Here is a 14,657-nt window from a genome sequence, read left to right as displayed (position 1 = left end):
AAAGTCTCAAGGCCGACGCCCTCACCCCAGTGTTTCAGGTCTTCAGCTCTCCTTTTGCTCTCCAAATAAAGAAATAAAAATCTGGGCTTTTTGCATAAATTCTTTCTTGTGTTCTGCCCATCTCAATGGTGTCACTGCAAGTGTCTTTCTATATCTATAACCTGAGCCATAGAGTAACTTCTTTAGGACTGTATGAATGGCTCTCTCGTGCCGACCCAGCTCTGAGGAGACTCTGCCCCCAGCACACTGAGTGGTTTTTATCTTTCTGCTGAAACCTGGGAAGAATGTGTAGCAGGGCTCCTCCGAGCACAGGACCCTGTGGATCTACACTCAGCACATCTTTAACGGGCTCAGTGCAGTGACAGCTGTGACGAATACCATGGCAATTTCCCAGATAAGATTGTATCCGAGTAGGGGCTACATTTCCTTCAGAGCTGCAGAGGCCATTATTATTCTTTGGAGAGGAATTCTGAGGAGGAAATAGCTGATTTAAATGCCTGCTGTCAGTTGCCAAAGAAATTGTTACAAAATACGGCTATAATGATGTGGAAAACTGCCCGTTGCTTTGGATCCCACTTTTTTTGTGTGTTCCCCTCCATTCATCATCTGAGATTTCCCTCTTAGCCAACCAGGTGCATGAAAACTGGTACACTCGACGAGCCTTCTAACTTGGAGTCTCAGTTTGGGGTTCTGTCGTGTGTTCTTTTTTTTTTTTTTTTTTTTTTTTTATGGTTAGCCAGCCATTTCTCGTGACCTCTTAAACACTTGTGTGGTCTTCTGAGAAAGTGTTTATCTCAGAAATACTAACCCTTGCCTGGGTTAAATTTCACTTATTCAACAAGTACTTGTTGAGTGCCCATTATTTTTCCACACACGTAAGGGCAGCATAAGGTAGTGGTTTGGAGCCAGGTTTCTGGAGTCAAACTGCCTAGATAATAGCCCTGGCTCCACCAGGATGACTAGTTGTGTGATTTTGTTGTGTGATGTTAATATGAATAAAAATAATAATGGCTCACAGTAGGTGTTCATTAATATGTTCACTACATCTGTAAATAAGAACATTATTACCATCAAGAAGTTTAGGCCAGACGCAGTGGCTCACGCCTGTAATCTTAGCATTTTGGGAGGCTGAGGCAGGCAGATCACTTGAGGCCAGGAATTTAAGACCAGCTTGGCCAACATGGTAAAACCCTGTCTTTACTAAAAATATAAAAATTAGCCTACTGTGGTGGCACATGCCTGTAACCCCAGCTACTTGGGAGGCTGAGGCATGAGAATTGCTTGAACCCAGGAGGTGGAGGTTGCAGTGAGCTGAGATAACCCCACTGCACTCCAGCCTGGGCGACAGAGGAAGACACTGTTTCCAAAAAAAAAAAAAAAAAAAAAACATACAAAAGAAAAGGAAAAAAAGAAAGGTATCATCTAAGGTCTAAGACAGGACACATACAGGAATAATATAAAACAAGATAACATTTCCCAGGGTGGCCTACAAAAACCTTGAACCAACAAACAAAAAGCTTGAAGCAAAAAAAAAAAAGTAAAGGTTGACAGATTTGACAATATAACAGTTTCAAACTTCTGGACAGACATAAAAGTGTCATAAAAATCTACAGAAAGCAAAACAGAATAAAAAAAACTTGTCATACCTATGGCTGACAAATGGTTAATGTCCTGCTTGTAGGACAATTAGGAAGAGGATATATACTTGGGAGAAGTTGGAGGGAAACGTTAGAGTCCCAGAGGAGGAGGTTGATTACAAGCTTAGGTGTTTGAATTTAATTTGATGAAAAAGAGTCATCAAAGTTTTCTAGAATCAGTATTGTTTCTAAGGAAGATTAATCTGGTAGCTGCATAGTGGGTTGGCTGGAGAATAAAGACTAGTAAAGACTAGGATGCTGGCAAGATCAGGTGAAAGATAGTTTCAGCTTCTCCTGGAAATTTAAAGGAGAGAATGGTTACAGACATTCGCTTGGGTTGAAAAACAGTAATGCCTGAGATTTTCTGAGGTTTTAGAGCCCAAGTAATTGGAAAGATAGTCATTAGCAGAGTTAAGGCAGATAGGAATAAAAACAGGTTTTGGGGGAGGCCAATGATTTTCTTTCTGAAACCGCATGAGTGTGAGCTGTTAGCTTTAAAATTAGAGAAAGAGAGGTTAACAGTTGGAAATGCAGATTTGGAGCTCTAATGTAAATGTAAACCAAGAAATATAGAATTAGGATCCATCTTAATAGAAGTTGAGGTCAAAAACACAGATAAAATTACAGAAGTATTTTTACTGAGTGAAAATCTAGGCTTAAAGACCATGACAGGAAAGGAAATGCTGAAAATACAGATTCCTGAACCCTATTCATATGGATTGTATTAGTCAGGGTTCTCTAGAGGGACAGAAGTAATAGGATAGATAGATATATATAAAGGGGAGTTTATTAAGTATTAATTTACATGATCACAAGTTCCCACAGTAGGCTGTCTGCAAGCTGAGGGGCAAGGAGAGCCAGTCCAAGTCCCAAAACTGAAGAACCTGGAGTCTGATATTTGAGGCCAGGAAGCATCCAGCATGGGAGAAAGATGTAGGCTGGGAGGCTAGGCCAGTCTAATCTTTTCATGTTTTTCTGCCTGCTTTATACTCTAGCTACACTGGCAGCTACACTGGCAGCTGATTAGATGGTACCCAGATTAAGGGTGGGTCTGCCTTTCCCAGCCCACTGACTCAAATGTTAACCTCGTTTGGCAACACTCTCACACACACACAGCCAGGATCAATACTTTGCATCCTTCAATCCAATCAAGTTGACAGTATTAACCATCACATCTACTGAATCAGAATTTTGGAATAAGGACTCTATATTTTTAATAAGCTGCCAATATTTTTCTCATAATCATTAAAGTTTGAGACTCAGCCTCAGGACTTGAAAGATGCTGAGGAAAAATAAAGGTGGTTAAAAGGTAGCAAGTAAATCTGGGTGGTGTAGCCAAGAAAGGAATTATACAGTACAGGTATCAAATCTTTAATTGGCTCATGGAAGAAAGGAATAGAGGCTTCTGATTTGGATATTAGGAAGCAATTAGACGCCTTCCTTCCTGTTTTAGTCTATTCAGGCTTCTATAACAGAATATCATAGACTGGGTGGCTCATAAACAACAGAAATTTATTTCTCATGCTTCTGGAGGCTAGGAAGTCCAGGATCAAGGTACCAACAGATTCTGGAGTCTGATAAGGGCCCTCTTCTCCCTGTGTCCTCACAGGATGGAGGGGTGAATGAGCTCCCTCAGGCCTCTTTTTTGTGGGTACTAATTTCAATAATGAAGGCACATCCCTCATGACCTAATCACCCCCCAAAGGCCCAACCTCTTAATACCATCATCTTGGAGGTTAGGATTTAACATTCGAGTTTTGGAGAACACAAACATTCAGATCATAGCACCAACTAACTGAGAAATTCCAAAGGAGGGGAAGATGATCTTAACAGGTGTATGTATGTTAGGGGAGACTGAGGCTGTTGGTTTACTTTCTTTTCTCCTTTTCACATTGCCTTGGTATAATCATAACTTGCCCATTTTCCATGGAAATCAGCTGCCACAGCCAGGACCACTCAGGTGATAATCTGCAGGTCAAGATAAAATCAGGTATGTACTGACCAGCCTTTGGTCATTCACTCCTCATTCCTCCCCTGGCACATTCCCAAGGCTTCTGGGTCTCTAATTGCGGAGAATATTTGCTCCCAATTCTGCCCTGACCAGAGGAACTGCTTGGTGGGTGGCAGTAAACCAATGTGTTAGGTCATTCTTGCGTCGCTATAAAGAAATATCTGACACTGAATAATTTATTTTTAAACAGAAGTTTAATTGCCTCATGGTTCTGCAGGCTTTACAAGCATAGCATGGCATCCGCTCAGCTTCTGGTGAGGGCGCTTTTACTCATGGAAGAAGGTAAAGCAGGAGCTTTCATGTCATATGGTGAAAGGAGAAGTAAGAGAGAGAGTGTGGGGGGTCAGGGGGAGCTGCCACACACCTTTAAATGATCAGATCTCGTGTGAACTGAGAGTGAGAGTTCACTGATTACCAAGGGGATGGCCCAAGCCATCCATGAGGGATCTGCCTCCATGATCCAAACACCTCCCACCAGGCCCCATATCCAATACTGGGGATTACATTTTAACATGAGATTTGGGCAGGGACAAATACCCAAACTATATCCTTCTGCCCCGAACCAACCTCAAATCTCATGATTTTCTCAAATGGCAAAATACAATCACATCTTCCAAATAGTCTCCCAAAGTCTTAATTCATTTCAGCACTAACTCAAAAGTCCAAAGTCCCTTCTGAGACAAGGCAAGTCCCTTACACCTATGAGCATGTAGAATCAAAAACAAGTTATTTACTTCCAAGATATAATGGGGGTATAGGCATTGAGTAACCATTTTCATTCCAAAATGGATAAATCAGCCAAAAGAAAAGAGATATAGGCCCCATGCAAGTTTGAAACCTAGCAGGTCTGTCATTAAATCTTAAAGCTGCAAAATAATCTCCTTTCACTCCATGTTCCACAACCAGGGCATGCTGGTGCAAAAAGTGGGCTCTCAAGCCTTGGGCAGCTTTGCCCCTGTGGCTTTGCAGGGTTCAGCTGCTCTCAAAGGTTGTTGAGTGCCTGCAGCTTTTCTGGGTGTAGAGGGCAAGCTGCCAGTGGATCTACCATTCTGGGGTCTGGAGGACAGTGGTCCCCTTCTCACACCTCCACTAAGCAGTGCCCCGGTGGGGACTCTGTGTGGGGCCTCCATTTCCCCTCCACAGTGCCTTAGTGGAGGTTCTCCATGAGGGCTGTGCCCCTGCAGCAGGCTTCTGCCTGGGCACCTAGGCTTTTTCATATATCTTCTGAAATGTATATGGAGGCTGCCAAGCCTCATTCAGTCTTGCACTGTATGCCTACAGACTTAACATCACATGGAAGCCATCAAGGCGAAGACCTCACACCCTCTGAAGCAGCAGCCTGAGTTGTATCTGGGAAACTTTGAGCCACAAATTGAGCCAAGGGGTCAGGATGCAGGGAGCAATTTCCCAAGGCTGCACAGGGCAGTGAGGCCCTGGGTCTGGCCCACAAAACCATTCTTTCCTCCTAGACCTCAGGGCCTGTGATGGGAGGGGCTGCCGTGTAAATCTCCAAAATGCCTTCCAGACATTTTTCCCATTGTCTTGGCTATTAGCACTTGGCTGTCTTTTAGTTATGCAGATTCCTCTAGCAAGTGCTTGCTTCACAGCCAGCTTGAATTCCTCTCCCCAAAAAGCTTTTTCTTTCTCTGCCGTGTGACTAGGCTGCAAATTTTCTAAGCTTTTATGCTCTGCTTTCTGTTTAACTATAAATTCCAACTTTAAGTCATTTCTTTGCTCCCACATCTGAGTGTAGGTTATTAGAAGGAGCCAGGCCTCATGTTAAATATTTTGCTGCTTGGAAATTTCTTCTGCCAGATGCTATAAATCATCACTCTTTAGTTCAAACTTCCACAGATCCCTAGGGCATGAACACAACACAGCCAGGTTCTTTGCTAAGGCATAACAAGGGTGACCTTTGTTCTAGTTCCCAACAAGTTCCTCATTTCCATTTGAGACTTCAGCAGCTTGGACTTCACTCTTGATATAACTATCAGCATTTTGTTTACAACCATTTAACCAGTCTCAGAAAGTCCAAACTTTCCCTCAACTTCCTGTCTTCTTCTAAGGCCTCCACATTCTTCCAACCTCTACCTGTTACCTGGTTCCAAAGTTGCTTCCACATTTTCAGGCATCTTCATAGCAAGGCCCCACTCCTTGTTAGCAATTTTCTGCATTATGCCATTCTTGTATTGCTATAAAGAAATACCTGAGACTGGGTAATTTATAAAGAAAAGAGGTTTAATTGGCTCACGGTTCTGTAGGCTTTACAGGAAGCATGGTGCTGGCATCTGCTCAGCTTCTGCCGAGGCCTCAGGAAGCTTACAATTATCGAAGAAGGTAAAAGGGAGGCAGGGACATCACATGGCCAGAGCAGGAGCAAGAGAGGTGGAAGGAAGTGCCACACACTTTTAAACAACAAGATCTCTCAAGAACTCTCTCACTATCATGAGGACAGCACCAAGGAGATGGTACTAAACCATTCATGAGAAATCCACAGCCATGGTTCAATCACTCCCAGAAGACCCCACCTACAATACTGGGAATTACAATTCAACATGAGATTTGGGCAGGGACAAATATACAAACTATATCAACCAGTATTCTTAGCAGTGGTTTTGTGGTATGTTAGTTATATGGTTTGGCTCTGTGGCCCCACCCAAATTTTACCTTGAATTGTAATAATTCCCACATGTCAAGGGCAGGACCAGGTGGAGATAATTGAATCATAGGGGTGGTTTTCCCCATACTGTTCTCATTATAGTGAGTGAGTTCTCACAAGATCTGATGTTTTTATAAAGGGCTTCCCCCTTCACTCAGCACCCATTCTCTCTACTGCTACCCTGTGAAGAGGTGCCTCTGCTGTAATTATAAGTTTCCTGAGGACTCCCCAGCCATGAGGAACTGTAAGTCAATTAAACCTCTTGCCTTTAAAATTACCATCTCAGGTATTTCTTCATAGCAGAGTGAGAATGGACTAATAGAGTTAGGCTCTGCTACAGTTTGGTTTGTTTGACCCTGCCAAGCCTCATGTTGAAATTAGATCCCAATGTTGGAGGTGGGGACCTACTGGGAGGTGTTTCAATCATGGGGGCAGATTTCTCATAAATGGCTGGTGCAGTCCTCATGGTAAAAAGTGAGTTCTTACTCTATTAGTTCACTCAAGAACTGGTTGTTAATAAGAGCCTGTTACCTCCCATCTCTCTCTCTCTACATGATCTCTGCAAACACTGGCTCCCTTCTGCTGTGAGTGGATGCAGCCTGAAGCCCTTACCAGAGGCTGAGCGGATGTCATTGCTGTGCTTCTTGTATAGCCTGCAGAATAGTGAGCCAAATAAACCTCTTTTCTTTATAAATTATGCAGCCTCAGGTATTTCTTTATAGCAGCACAAATAGACTAAGATAGGCTCTCAGTGCAAATGGATATGTAATATTATTTTTGAAATTTGACTTACCCATTTGTAATTAAATAATTTGAAGAAATGATTCTGAAACTTTTTGGGTTTTATTTTTTAAAGAAAAGAGCTCATAATTTAGCTCACAATTCTGGAAGTCCAATACCATGGCACCAGCATCGGGTCAGGACCTTCATGTTGCATCATAACTTGTCAGAGGGCATCACATGATGAGAGGGCAAGAGCCTGAAGTTTTTTTGATACATGATTAATGGCTGCCATAACTGAAATAACTCACAAAGATACTAGCTGGTAATTGCAGATGTGTAGTGCTTATTTGAAATCATGGTATGTGTTTTTAAATCCCAATAAAAAATGATGTAGAGGTTTCACTAAAATTTTGCTAGAAATATTTACCTTTTCTATTGTTAATACACTGCCTTTGCAAACATGGATCAAACTGGGCTAAAATCAAGGTGCTAACAGAGCTACAGCTTTTCTAGAAGCTCTAGGAGAGACTGTGTTTCCCTGCCTTTTACAGCTTCTAGAGGACACCTGTATTTCTTGGCTTGTGGCTTCTTCTTCTGTCTTTAAAGGATATCACTCCAATTTCCACTTCCACTGTCACCGTTCTTTCCTGATTCTGTATCCTCCTGCACCCTTTTTACGATGAATTGTGATTACATTGGCCTTATCTAAATAATGCAGGAAAATCTCCCCATTTCAAAAAATTTAACTCAATCATATCTCCAAAATTAATTTTGCCATGTGTGATAGTTAATTTTATGTGCCAACTTAACTGGGCCATGGGGTGCCCAGATTGAATATTATTTCTGGGTGTTTCTATGAAAGTGTTGCCAAATAAGGTTGACATTTGAATTGGTGGACTGGGTAAAGTAGATTGTCCTCCTCAATGCGGATGTCATCATCCACTCTATTGAGGGCCTGAATAGAACAAAAGATGGAGGATCAACGAATCTGCCCCCTTTTTTCTGCCTAAACACTTAAGATAGGACATCTCATTTCAACTTCTCCTGCTCTCAGTCTGGGATTTCTACCATCAACTACCCTGGTTCTCAAGCCTCGGGACTCAGACTGAATTATACCACTGGCTTTCCTGGGTCTCCAGTTTGCAGATGGCAGATCATAGAACTTCTCAGCCTCCATAATCATGTGAGCCAGTTCCTCATAGTAAATGTATCTATATCTGTATCTAACCAATTGGTTTTGTTTATCTGGAGAATTCTGAATAATATACCATATAAAGTAATATATTCAAAGGTTCTAGGGATTAGGACATCAGTGTCTTTGAGGGGCCATTATACAGTCTGCCACAGTGTCCTAGATAAACTTGAAAAGTAGACTCTGCCTTGAACCCCCACATTGTTCTTATAGGACACCCTAAATGCTGACAATTACATGTAACGTCTCACATGTGGATTGAGCAAAGTATTAGTGTCAATCTATGCATTAAATATTGGTGAAAATAATTTTTTTGGATAAAAATTAATGTAAAAAGGAGTTTTATTTTTTTCTCCACGTCATGTGATTGTCCAGAGCACCTCCTGCAATACATTTATCCTACTTTGGTGATCAATGAGAATGATGGTTAATTTTATGTGTCAACTTGGCTAGGCTATGGCACTCAATTATTTTGTCAAACACAAGTCTAGATATTGCTGTGAAGATTCTTTTGGATGTTATTCACATTTAAATCAGTAGACTTTCAGTAAACCAGATTACCCTCTATAACGTGGGTAAACCTCATCCAATTAGGTGAAGGCCTTAAGAGAAAAACTGAAGTACCTCAAAGAGAAAAGATTTCTACCTCTAGACTGCTTTCAGACTGGAGACTTCAACTCCTACTAGAATCTGCAGCTTGCCAGCCTAATTTGAGGACTTCTGGCTTCCCAGCCCCCACATTTCTTGAGCTAATTTCTTAAAATCTCTGTCTTTCTCGCTCTCTGCTTCTCTATCTCTGTCTCTGTCTCACTGTCTACACATGCGGGTGGGCACACACACACACACACACACACACACACACGCGATGACTAATATGAGTTAGGAAGCACTTTCAACCTCTGGGAAGGCATGATTTCAGGCATTATAATAAATCCCAGGTTCATGCGTGATATTAATAAATTTAGCAGCCCAAAGTAAAATAAAATCTAGGCTCACTCATTCTTGCTCTAAAGTGCTTCTATCTTTAATCAAGTGAAACTGAAATCTAGATTAAGCAGTAAGTCTTGCTTAGAGAAGCCTCAATGCTGGCAAAAACTATTTAAAATATCGTAAGTGTTGGAATTGCAGTAGAACTAGGAGGTTTCCTAATTTGTCTCTTTTACTGATCTCACTGACTTTAAGTATTATAAAATCAGTTGATATCTATGTTATAAATACTATATTTCCTTTCATATGATTGCTTTATAATGATTAGTTAATTAAAACTCTAAAAGCCTTGGTATTAAGAAAAGAGAAACCATGGCTCACTGACTTTGGAAGTGAATTAGGCATTCATAGTAATGTCACATTGTTTCAAGGAAGACAGCAAGAAGAATGACATTGAAATCATGGGAGGAGCATAAACAGGTATGATATCATTTCTTGGCTTGGAATTTTGCCAAAAGACAAGTGCTAATAATTTTTGCCATAAAAAGTGCCAAGAATGCTCTTTAATGAAAACCACTGTTGTGAATTTCTGGGTCCCTATCCCATCAGAAAGTGATGTTGCTATCAAAAAGAATCCATTTACATTTGAACATTTGTAAAATACTGACTCATAAGTGGTTTTCTGGATCCTTGCAACCAGTGGAAATATGTGTAGCAGTATTCTTTAATCCTTTAAAGTGAAAGATGAAAAAAATATGCAAAATAGTAACTCCAGGATTTTTCTAGAGCAGTGTGATTTCCTTGGGCCAGAACAAATACATATTGGTTCTGTCCTCTCTGTGGTATCCACAGGTGCAGGTTGGGTCAGGAGGGTGGAAGAAGAGGTGTGGGTGTGAAGTCTGAACATGGGAGGCCCTTTGTCATAGATATTATCTCCTTTCCCCAGATGCTTTTAAGGCCCTGATCTTCCCTATTCATTGTCTTGGGTTACGTTCCCTTTTACTATTAAAAATCACTTAACTTATAATCCTCAGACTTTGAAGCTACACATCTTGTGTTCAATCCCTTATTCTATCATTTCACACATAGGCAGTATCAAGTAAGATGTGAGTGCTTCCATTTTGGCATGTGATAGATACAGGTTTGCATCCCTGCTCTACAACTTACTATCTAGTATCTCCTCAATAATGCTGCACCACTAGTGTTTTAGTCAGTTTGGGCTGTTATAACAAAATACCATAGACTGCAGCTTAAGCAACAGAGATTTATTTCTCATGGTCCTGAAGGCTGGGAAGTCCAAGATCAAGGTGTGGACCAATGTGGTTCCTGGTGAGGGCTCTCTTCCTGGTTTGCAGATAGCGGTCTTCTTGCTATATCCTCACATGGTGGAGAGAGAGAGACATCGCTTTACTTGCGTTGTTATAAATGCACAAATCCCATTCATGAGGGCTCCCCCCTCATCACCGAGTCATCTCCAAAAGCCCCCACCTCCAAATACCATCACATTGGAGATTAAGACTTTCACATATGAACATGAATTTCATGGGTAGACAAACATTCAGTTCCTAGCAACAAAATTACCCTAATTTTAGTGACATCAAACAACTGACACTGATTCCCTTGCTCATGGGACTGCAAGTCAGTGGCAACTTGGCTCAGCTAGGCTCTGGTTTCTAGGCTACAGGTTTAACTCAGGTTTATACCATGAGTCTTGATACTCCTGGGATCATTGACTTCCTAGGGAAGGAGTTCTGCTGTCTATATTTCATTATGTGGCTTACAATGAAGAAGCAGCATTCACATGAAACATGCTCCTCTCATGACAGATCACCAGAATGAAAGAGACAAGCCAAATTCATGACGCATATTTAAGGCCTCTGCTCACATCATGTCTGCTAATATTGGATGGACCCAAGCAAATCCTGTGGTCAAGTACAACATCAATAATGCAGAGATGTCTACTCTGCAACAGTGGGAAGGGAAGAGGGTATTTGCTGAACAATAATCTAAACATCCTGCCTGTATGAACTTGAATAAATAGCTAAATCTTAGTCAGCCCTAGTGTCCTCATGTCATATACAGATATGATAATAATAGTAGCTCTCTTTAGGGCTACTGGGAAAAAAGATATGGTCTATAAAGAAAGTAACAGTTCCTGTAGCATAAAGTACATAAATGCTGGCTCTTATTATGAATTTCTTTTGCATGCATGTAGGCAAAGTGAGAAAATGGGAAAAGCAAGATGATGTGGAATAGAGAAGACTAGAGGAGAAATTAAGGGTTGACATCAAAGGTAGTAAAATTGAATTATACATTCATAAAATGGGAACAGGAAAATGGACAGTCTGTTTATGTGGTCAATTCATAAGTGTGGTCATACATGTTATTAGTTGTTGGACATTTGTTTCTACTGTTATGCTATGCGTGAGAACTCTATGTTCATCATGCTATATAAAAAGGTAGGCAAATGTTGCCAAAATCCATTTTGCTTATTAGGCAATTTGACAAACATGATAAAACTATATACTCAAAGAAAAATACATAACATAAGAAAAGTTCAGTAATTAAAACAAAAATGTGAACCTTAATGAGTATGTTTAAGTAAGCAGTCATTTCTGGAAAGCATCTGAAGTTTGTAGGAATCCTGTATTTGAAGTTAGTTTTCAGTCTTCAAGAGATTTGGTCATTTTAACTGAATTGTGTTTCCTTATGAAGTTCTAAAGGAAGACCAAAGACAACAAATTTAAGATTATAACCAAAGTCACTGGATTACTACAGAGCTGACTGGATTGTTTCTAAGAGACTAAGTTGGATCAATGAACAGTTGACATGGTTGATCACTGCACAGCTTCATCATGGAAACAACAAAGCATATTGAGTTCACTCCACTTTGGCTAACTTGATTGCTGTATGTAGATATGGCCTTAGTCTTGACATTTAATCTCCTCTATTCTCCAATATTACTTCCTTCCATCTGATAAAACCGAGTTTAAAAGCTAAGAATTCCTTAGATCTATTGAGCTAGAAAATGGTCTCTTTCAGTGCATTTAACTGCTCAGCTCTGATTTCCATAAATGGAATATAGTGGTATTTGCTTATCTCTAATTCGGAAACCAACTCCTTCCATAAATATGCTGAATGACTGAAAGCTATTTTTAACAGCAATAACAATGATAACAAGGGATGGACAGCTTCTCTACCATTTCGCCTGTGTATTTTCAGACTGGTCTCACAGATGGCCTGCTTGGCAGGCAGGAAGAGAACTTACCCAGTGGACAGCCCAGCTTTCTTTCTGCTCTTAAGATTGCTCCTTTCTTATTCCTAATTTGCCCTTATCCACTGTGGCAGTAGAGGACAGATCTTCTCTCTGTAAAAGTGAGCTTTAATTGAGTGTCCATGTTTGGGGTTTTCATTCCTCTATTTGATTTATACCTGTTCACCTGCTGTCTTAGTCTGTTTGGGCTGCTACAACGGAATACCATAGACTTGGTGACTTATACACAACAGAAATGTATTTCTCACAGCTCTAGAGGCTGGAAGTCTGAGATCAGGGTGCCAGCATGGTTGCGTTCTGCTGAGAACTCTCTTCCAGGTTGCCTGGACCAGAAGGGCTCTTTGCAGCCAGCTTTGTACCATCTTTTTCTCTGGACCTAACATTAGCTTTACTTCTAAGGGACAAAGGATCAGGGTGTGCTCAGTTCCAAGTCAAAGCAAAACAAAAAGAACATGAAAGGACTGAAGAATCATCTTTTTGCCTCCTTGAAGTCCTTGCTTTTGTTCATTCATTCATTTGACCAGTATTTATTGAGTGCCTCCAGTGTGCAAGGCATGAAAGATGTCAATGCAGATACAAAGAGGAGTAGAAACTTTTATTCTGGAGGAGCTCACAAACTAGTAAAGACTAAAAATAAGCTATTCCAATTCAGTGTGTGCTATAGTTTGGATGTCTGTCCCCCGAAACCTCATGTTGAAATTTGGTCTCCAATATTGGAGGTGGGGCCTGTTGGGAGGTGATGGAGACATGGAGGCAGAACTTTCATGAATGTCTTGGTGACATTCTCATAGCAATGAGTTAAGTTCTCACTGTGTTAGTTCCTGTGAAAACTGGTTGTTAAAAAGAGCTTGGCATCCCCTCATCTCTCTCATTTCCTTTCTCGTAATGGGATCTCTGTACATGCTGGCTCCCTTTCACCTTCTTCTGTGAGTGAAAGCAGCTGAAGCTCTCATTAGAAGCAGATGCCAGCACCATGCTTCTTGTATAGTCTGCAGAACCATGAGTCAAATAAGCTTCTTTTTTTTTTAAAATAAATTACCCCACCTCAGGCATTCTTTATAGCAACACAAAATGGACTAAGACAGTGTGTAACTGCCTAAGGGAAGTGAACACATATCTATTTTGAAGGGATCTGGAAAGTTGTTTTCTGGAGCCAGTAAATTTTAAATAAGACCTGAAAATCAAGTTTGCCATAAACATAGAGGTTTGGTTAAAAAAAATAAGAGTCCAAACAGAGGAAACAACATGTGTAAAGGCCCATATGCCTTTTCATCTCTAAACTGCATTGTATTTCCTTTTGGTCTGTGAAGCCTCCTTCCTCAAAATGTTGGAGAAAAATGGATAAGACAATAGGTACAATGTCCAGGGCACATCAACTTGTAATCAAAAGAGGCGGAGTGCCAAACCTAAAAGCTGGTTGGACTCTCCCTCCTTTTACTTCGATTCATAACACTGTTTCAAGACTTCTGTTGTCAAAAGAGGTTTAATTGACTCACAGTTTTGCATGACTGGAAAGGCCTCAGGAAACTTACAATCACAGCAGAAAGCAAAGAGGAAGCAAGGCACTTCTTATATAGCAGCAGGAGAGAGAGAGAGTGTAGGGGAAACTGCCACTTTTAAACCATCAGATCTCATGAGAACTCCCTCACTATCATGAAACCGCCCCCATGATCCAATCACCTCCCACCAGGACCCTCCCTTGACATGTGGAGATTACAATTCGAGATGAGATTTGGGTGAGGGCACAGAGTAAACCATATCGGGGGCCATGCTTCTAATTTGTAACAAAGTGTTTTCATGTTAAATCTGCTTATGTTAACCCTTCTCATAAGTTAGATATAAGTAATAATAATTATAATGTCTGACAACTATTGAGTTACAACTATATGTAAAGTATTACTCTAAGAGTTTTGGGTATATTAAATCATTTAGTCCTTAAAAAAATCTTACGAGAGTATATATTATTAGTATAATTCCCCTATGTTTATGAATGAGAAAACTGACACAGGCAGGTTAAGTAACTTGCCTAAGGGAAATGACCGGGCTGGGATTTAAACTCAGGCAATCCGGCTCCAGAGTCTATGCTCTTAAGCACCACTTTGAACTGCCCCTCCAGGAAAGCCATTGCTGACTGAAGAATAGTACTGAGACAAAATATTATATTGATGAAAACACCAAGTATAAAGAGTAAACTCTAGCAGACACAGGGAGGATTAGATATTAAATGTTTCCAA

At 40.6% G+C, this 14,657-nt stretch overlaps 1 protein-coding gene across 3 annotated transcripts in view; it reads left to right on the top strand.

Moving 5' to 3' along the window:
- The window catches only part of MZT1 (mitotic spindle organizing protein 1), a 90,381-nt gene that overhangs the window by 33,768 nt on the left and 41,956 nt on the right, over positions 1 to 14,657 (top strand). The window contains exons 3-4 of one of the 3 annotated variants that reach the window (XM_058437978.1): positions 3,575 to 3,627; positions 9,581 to 9,603. In XM_058437978.1, the coding sequence (XP_058293961.1) occupies positions 3,575 to 3,601 (27 nt within the window). In that variant the 3' untranslated portion in view covers positions 3,602 to 3,627; positions 9,581 to 9,603. Of the gene's footprint in view, positions 1 to 3,574; positions 3,628 to 8,084; positions 8,196 to 9,580; positions 9,604 to 14,657 lie in introns of those variants that run through there. The other 2 variants (XM_058437980.1, XM_058437979.1) reach the window with 2 other exon arrangements.

The sequence above is a fragment of the Hylobates moloch genome, unplaced genomic scaffold, assembly GCF_009828535.3.
Source record: "Hylobates moloch isolate HMO894 unplaced genomic scaffold, HMol_V3 SCAFFOLD_4, whole genome shotgun sequence".
Classification (NCBI taxonomy): Eukaryota; Metazoa; Chordata; class Mammalia; order Primates; family Hylobatidae; genus Hylobates; species Hylobates moloch.
The sequence above is the reverse complement of the archived record's forward strand: the minus strand, read 5'-3'. Positions and strand labels throughout refer to the sequence as shown.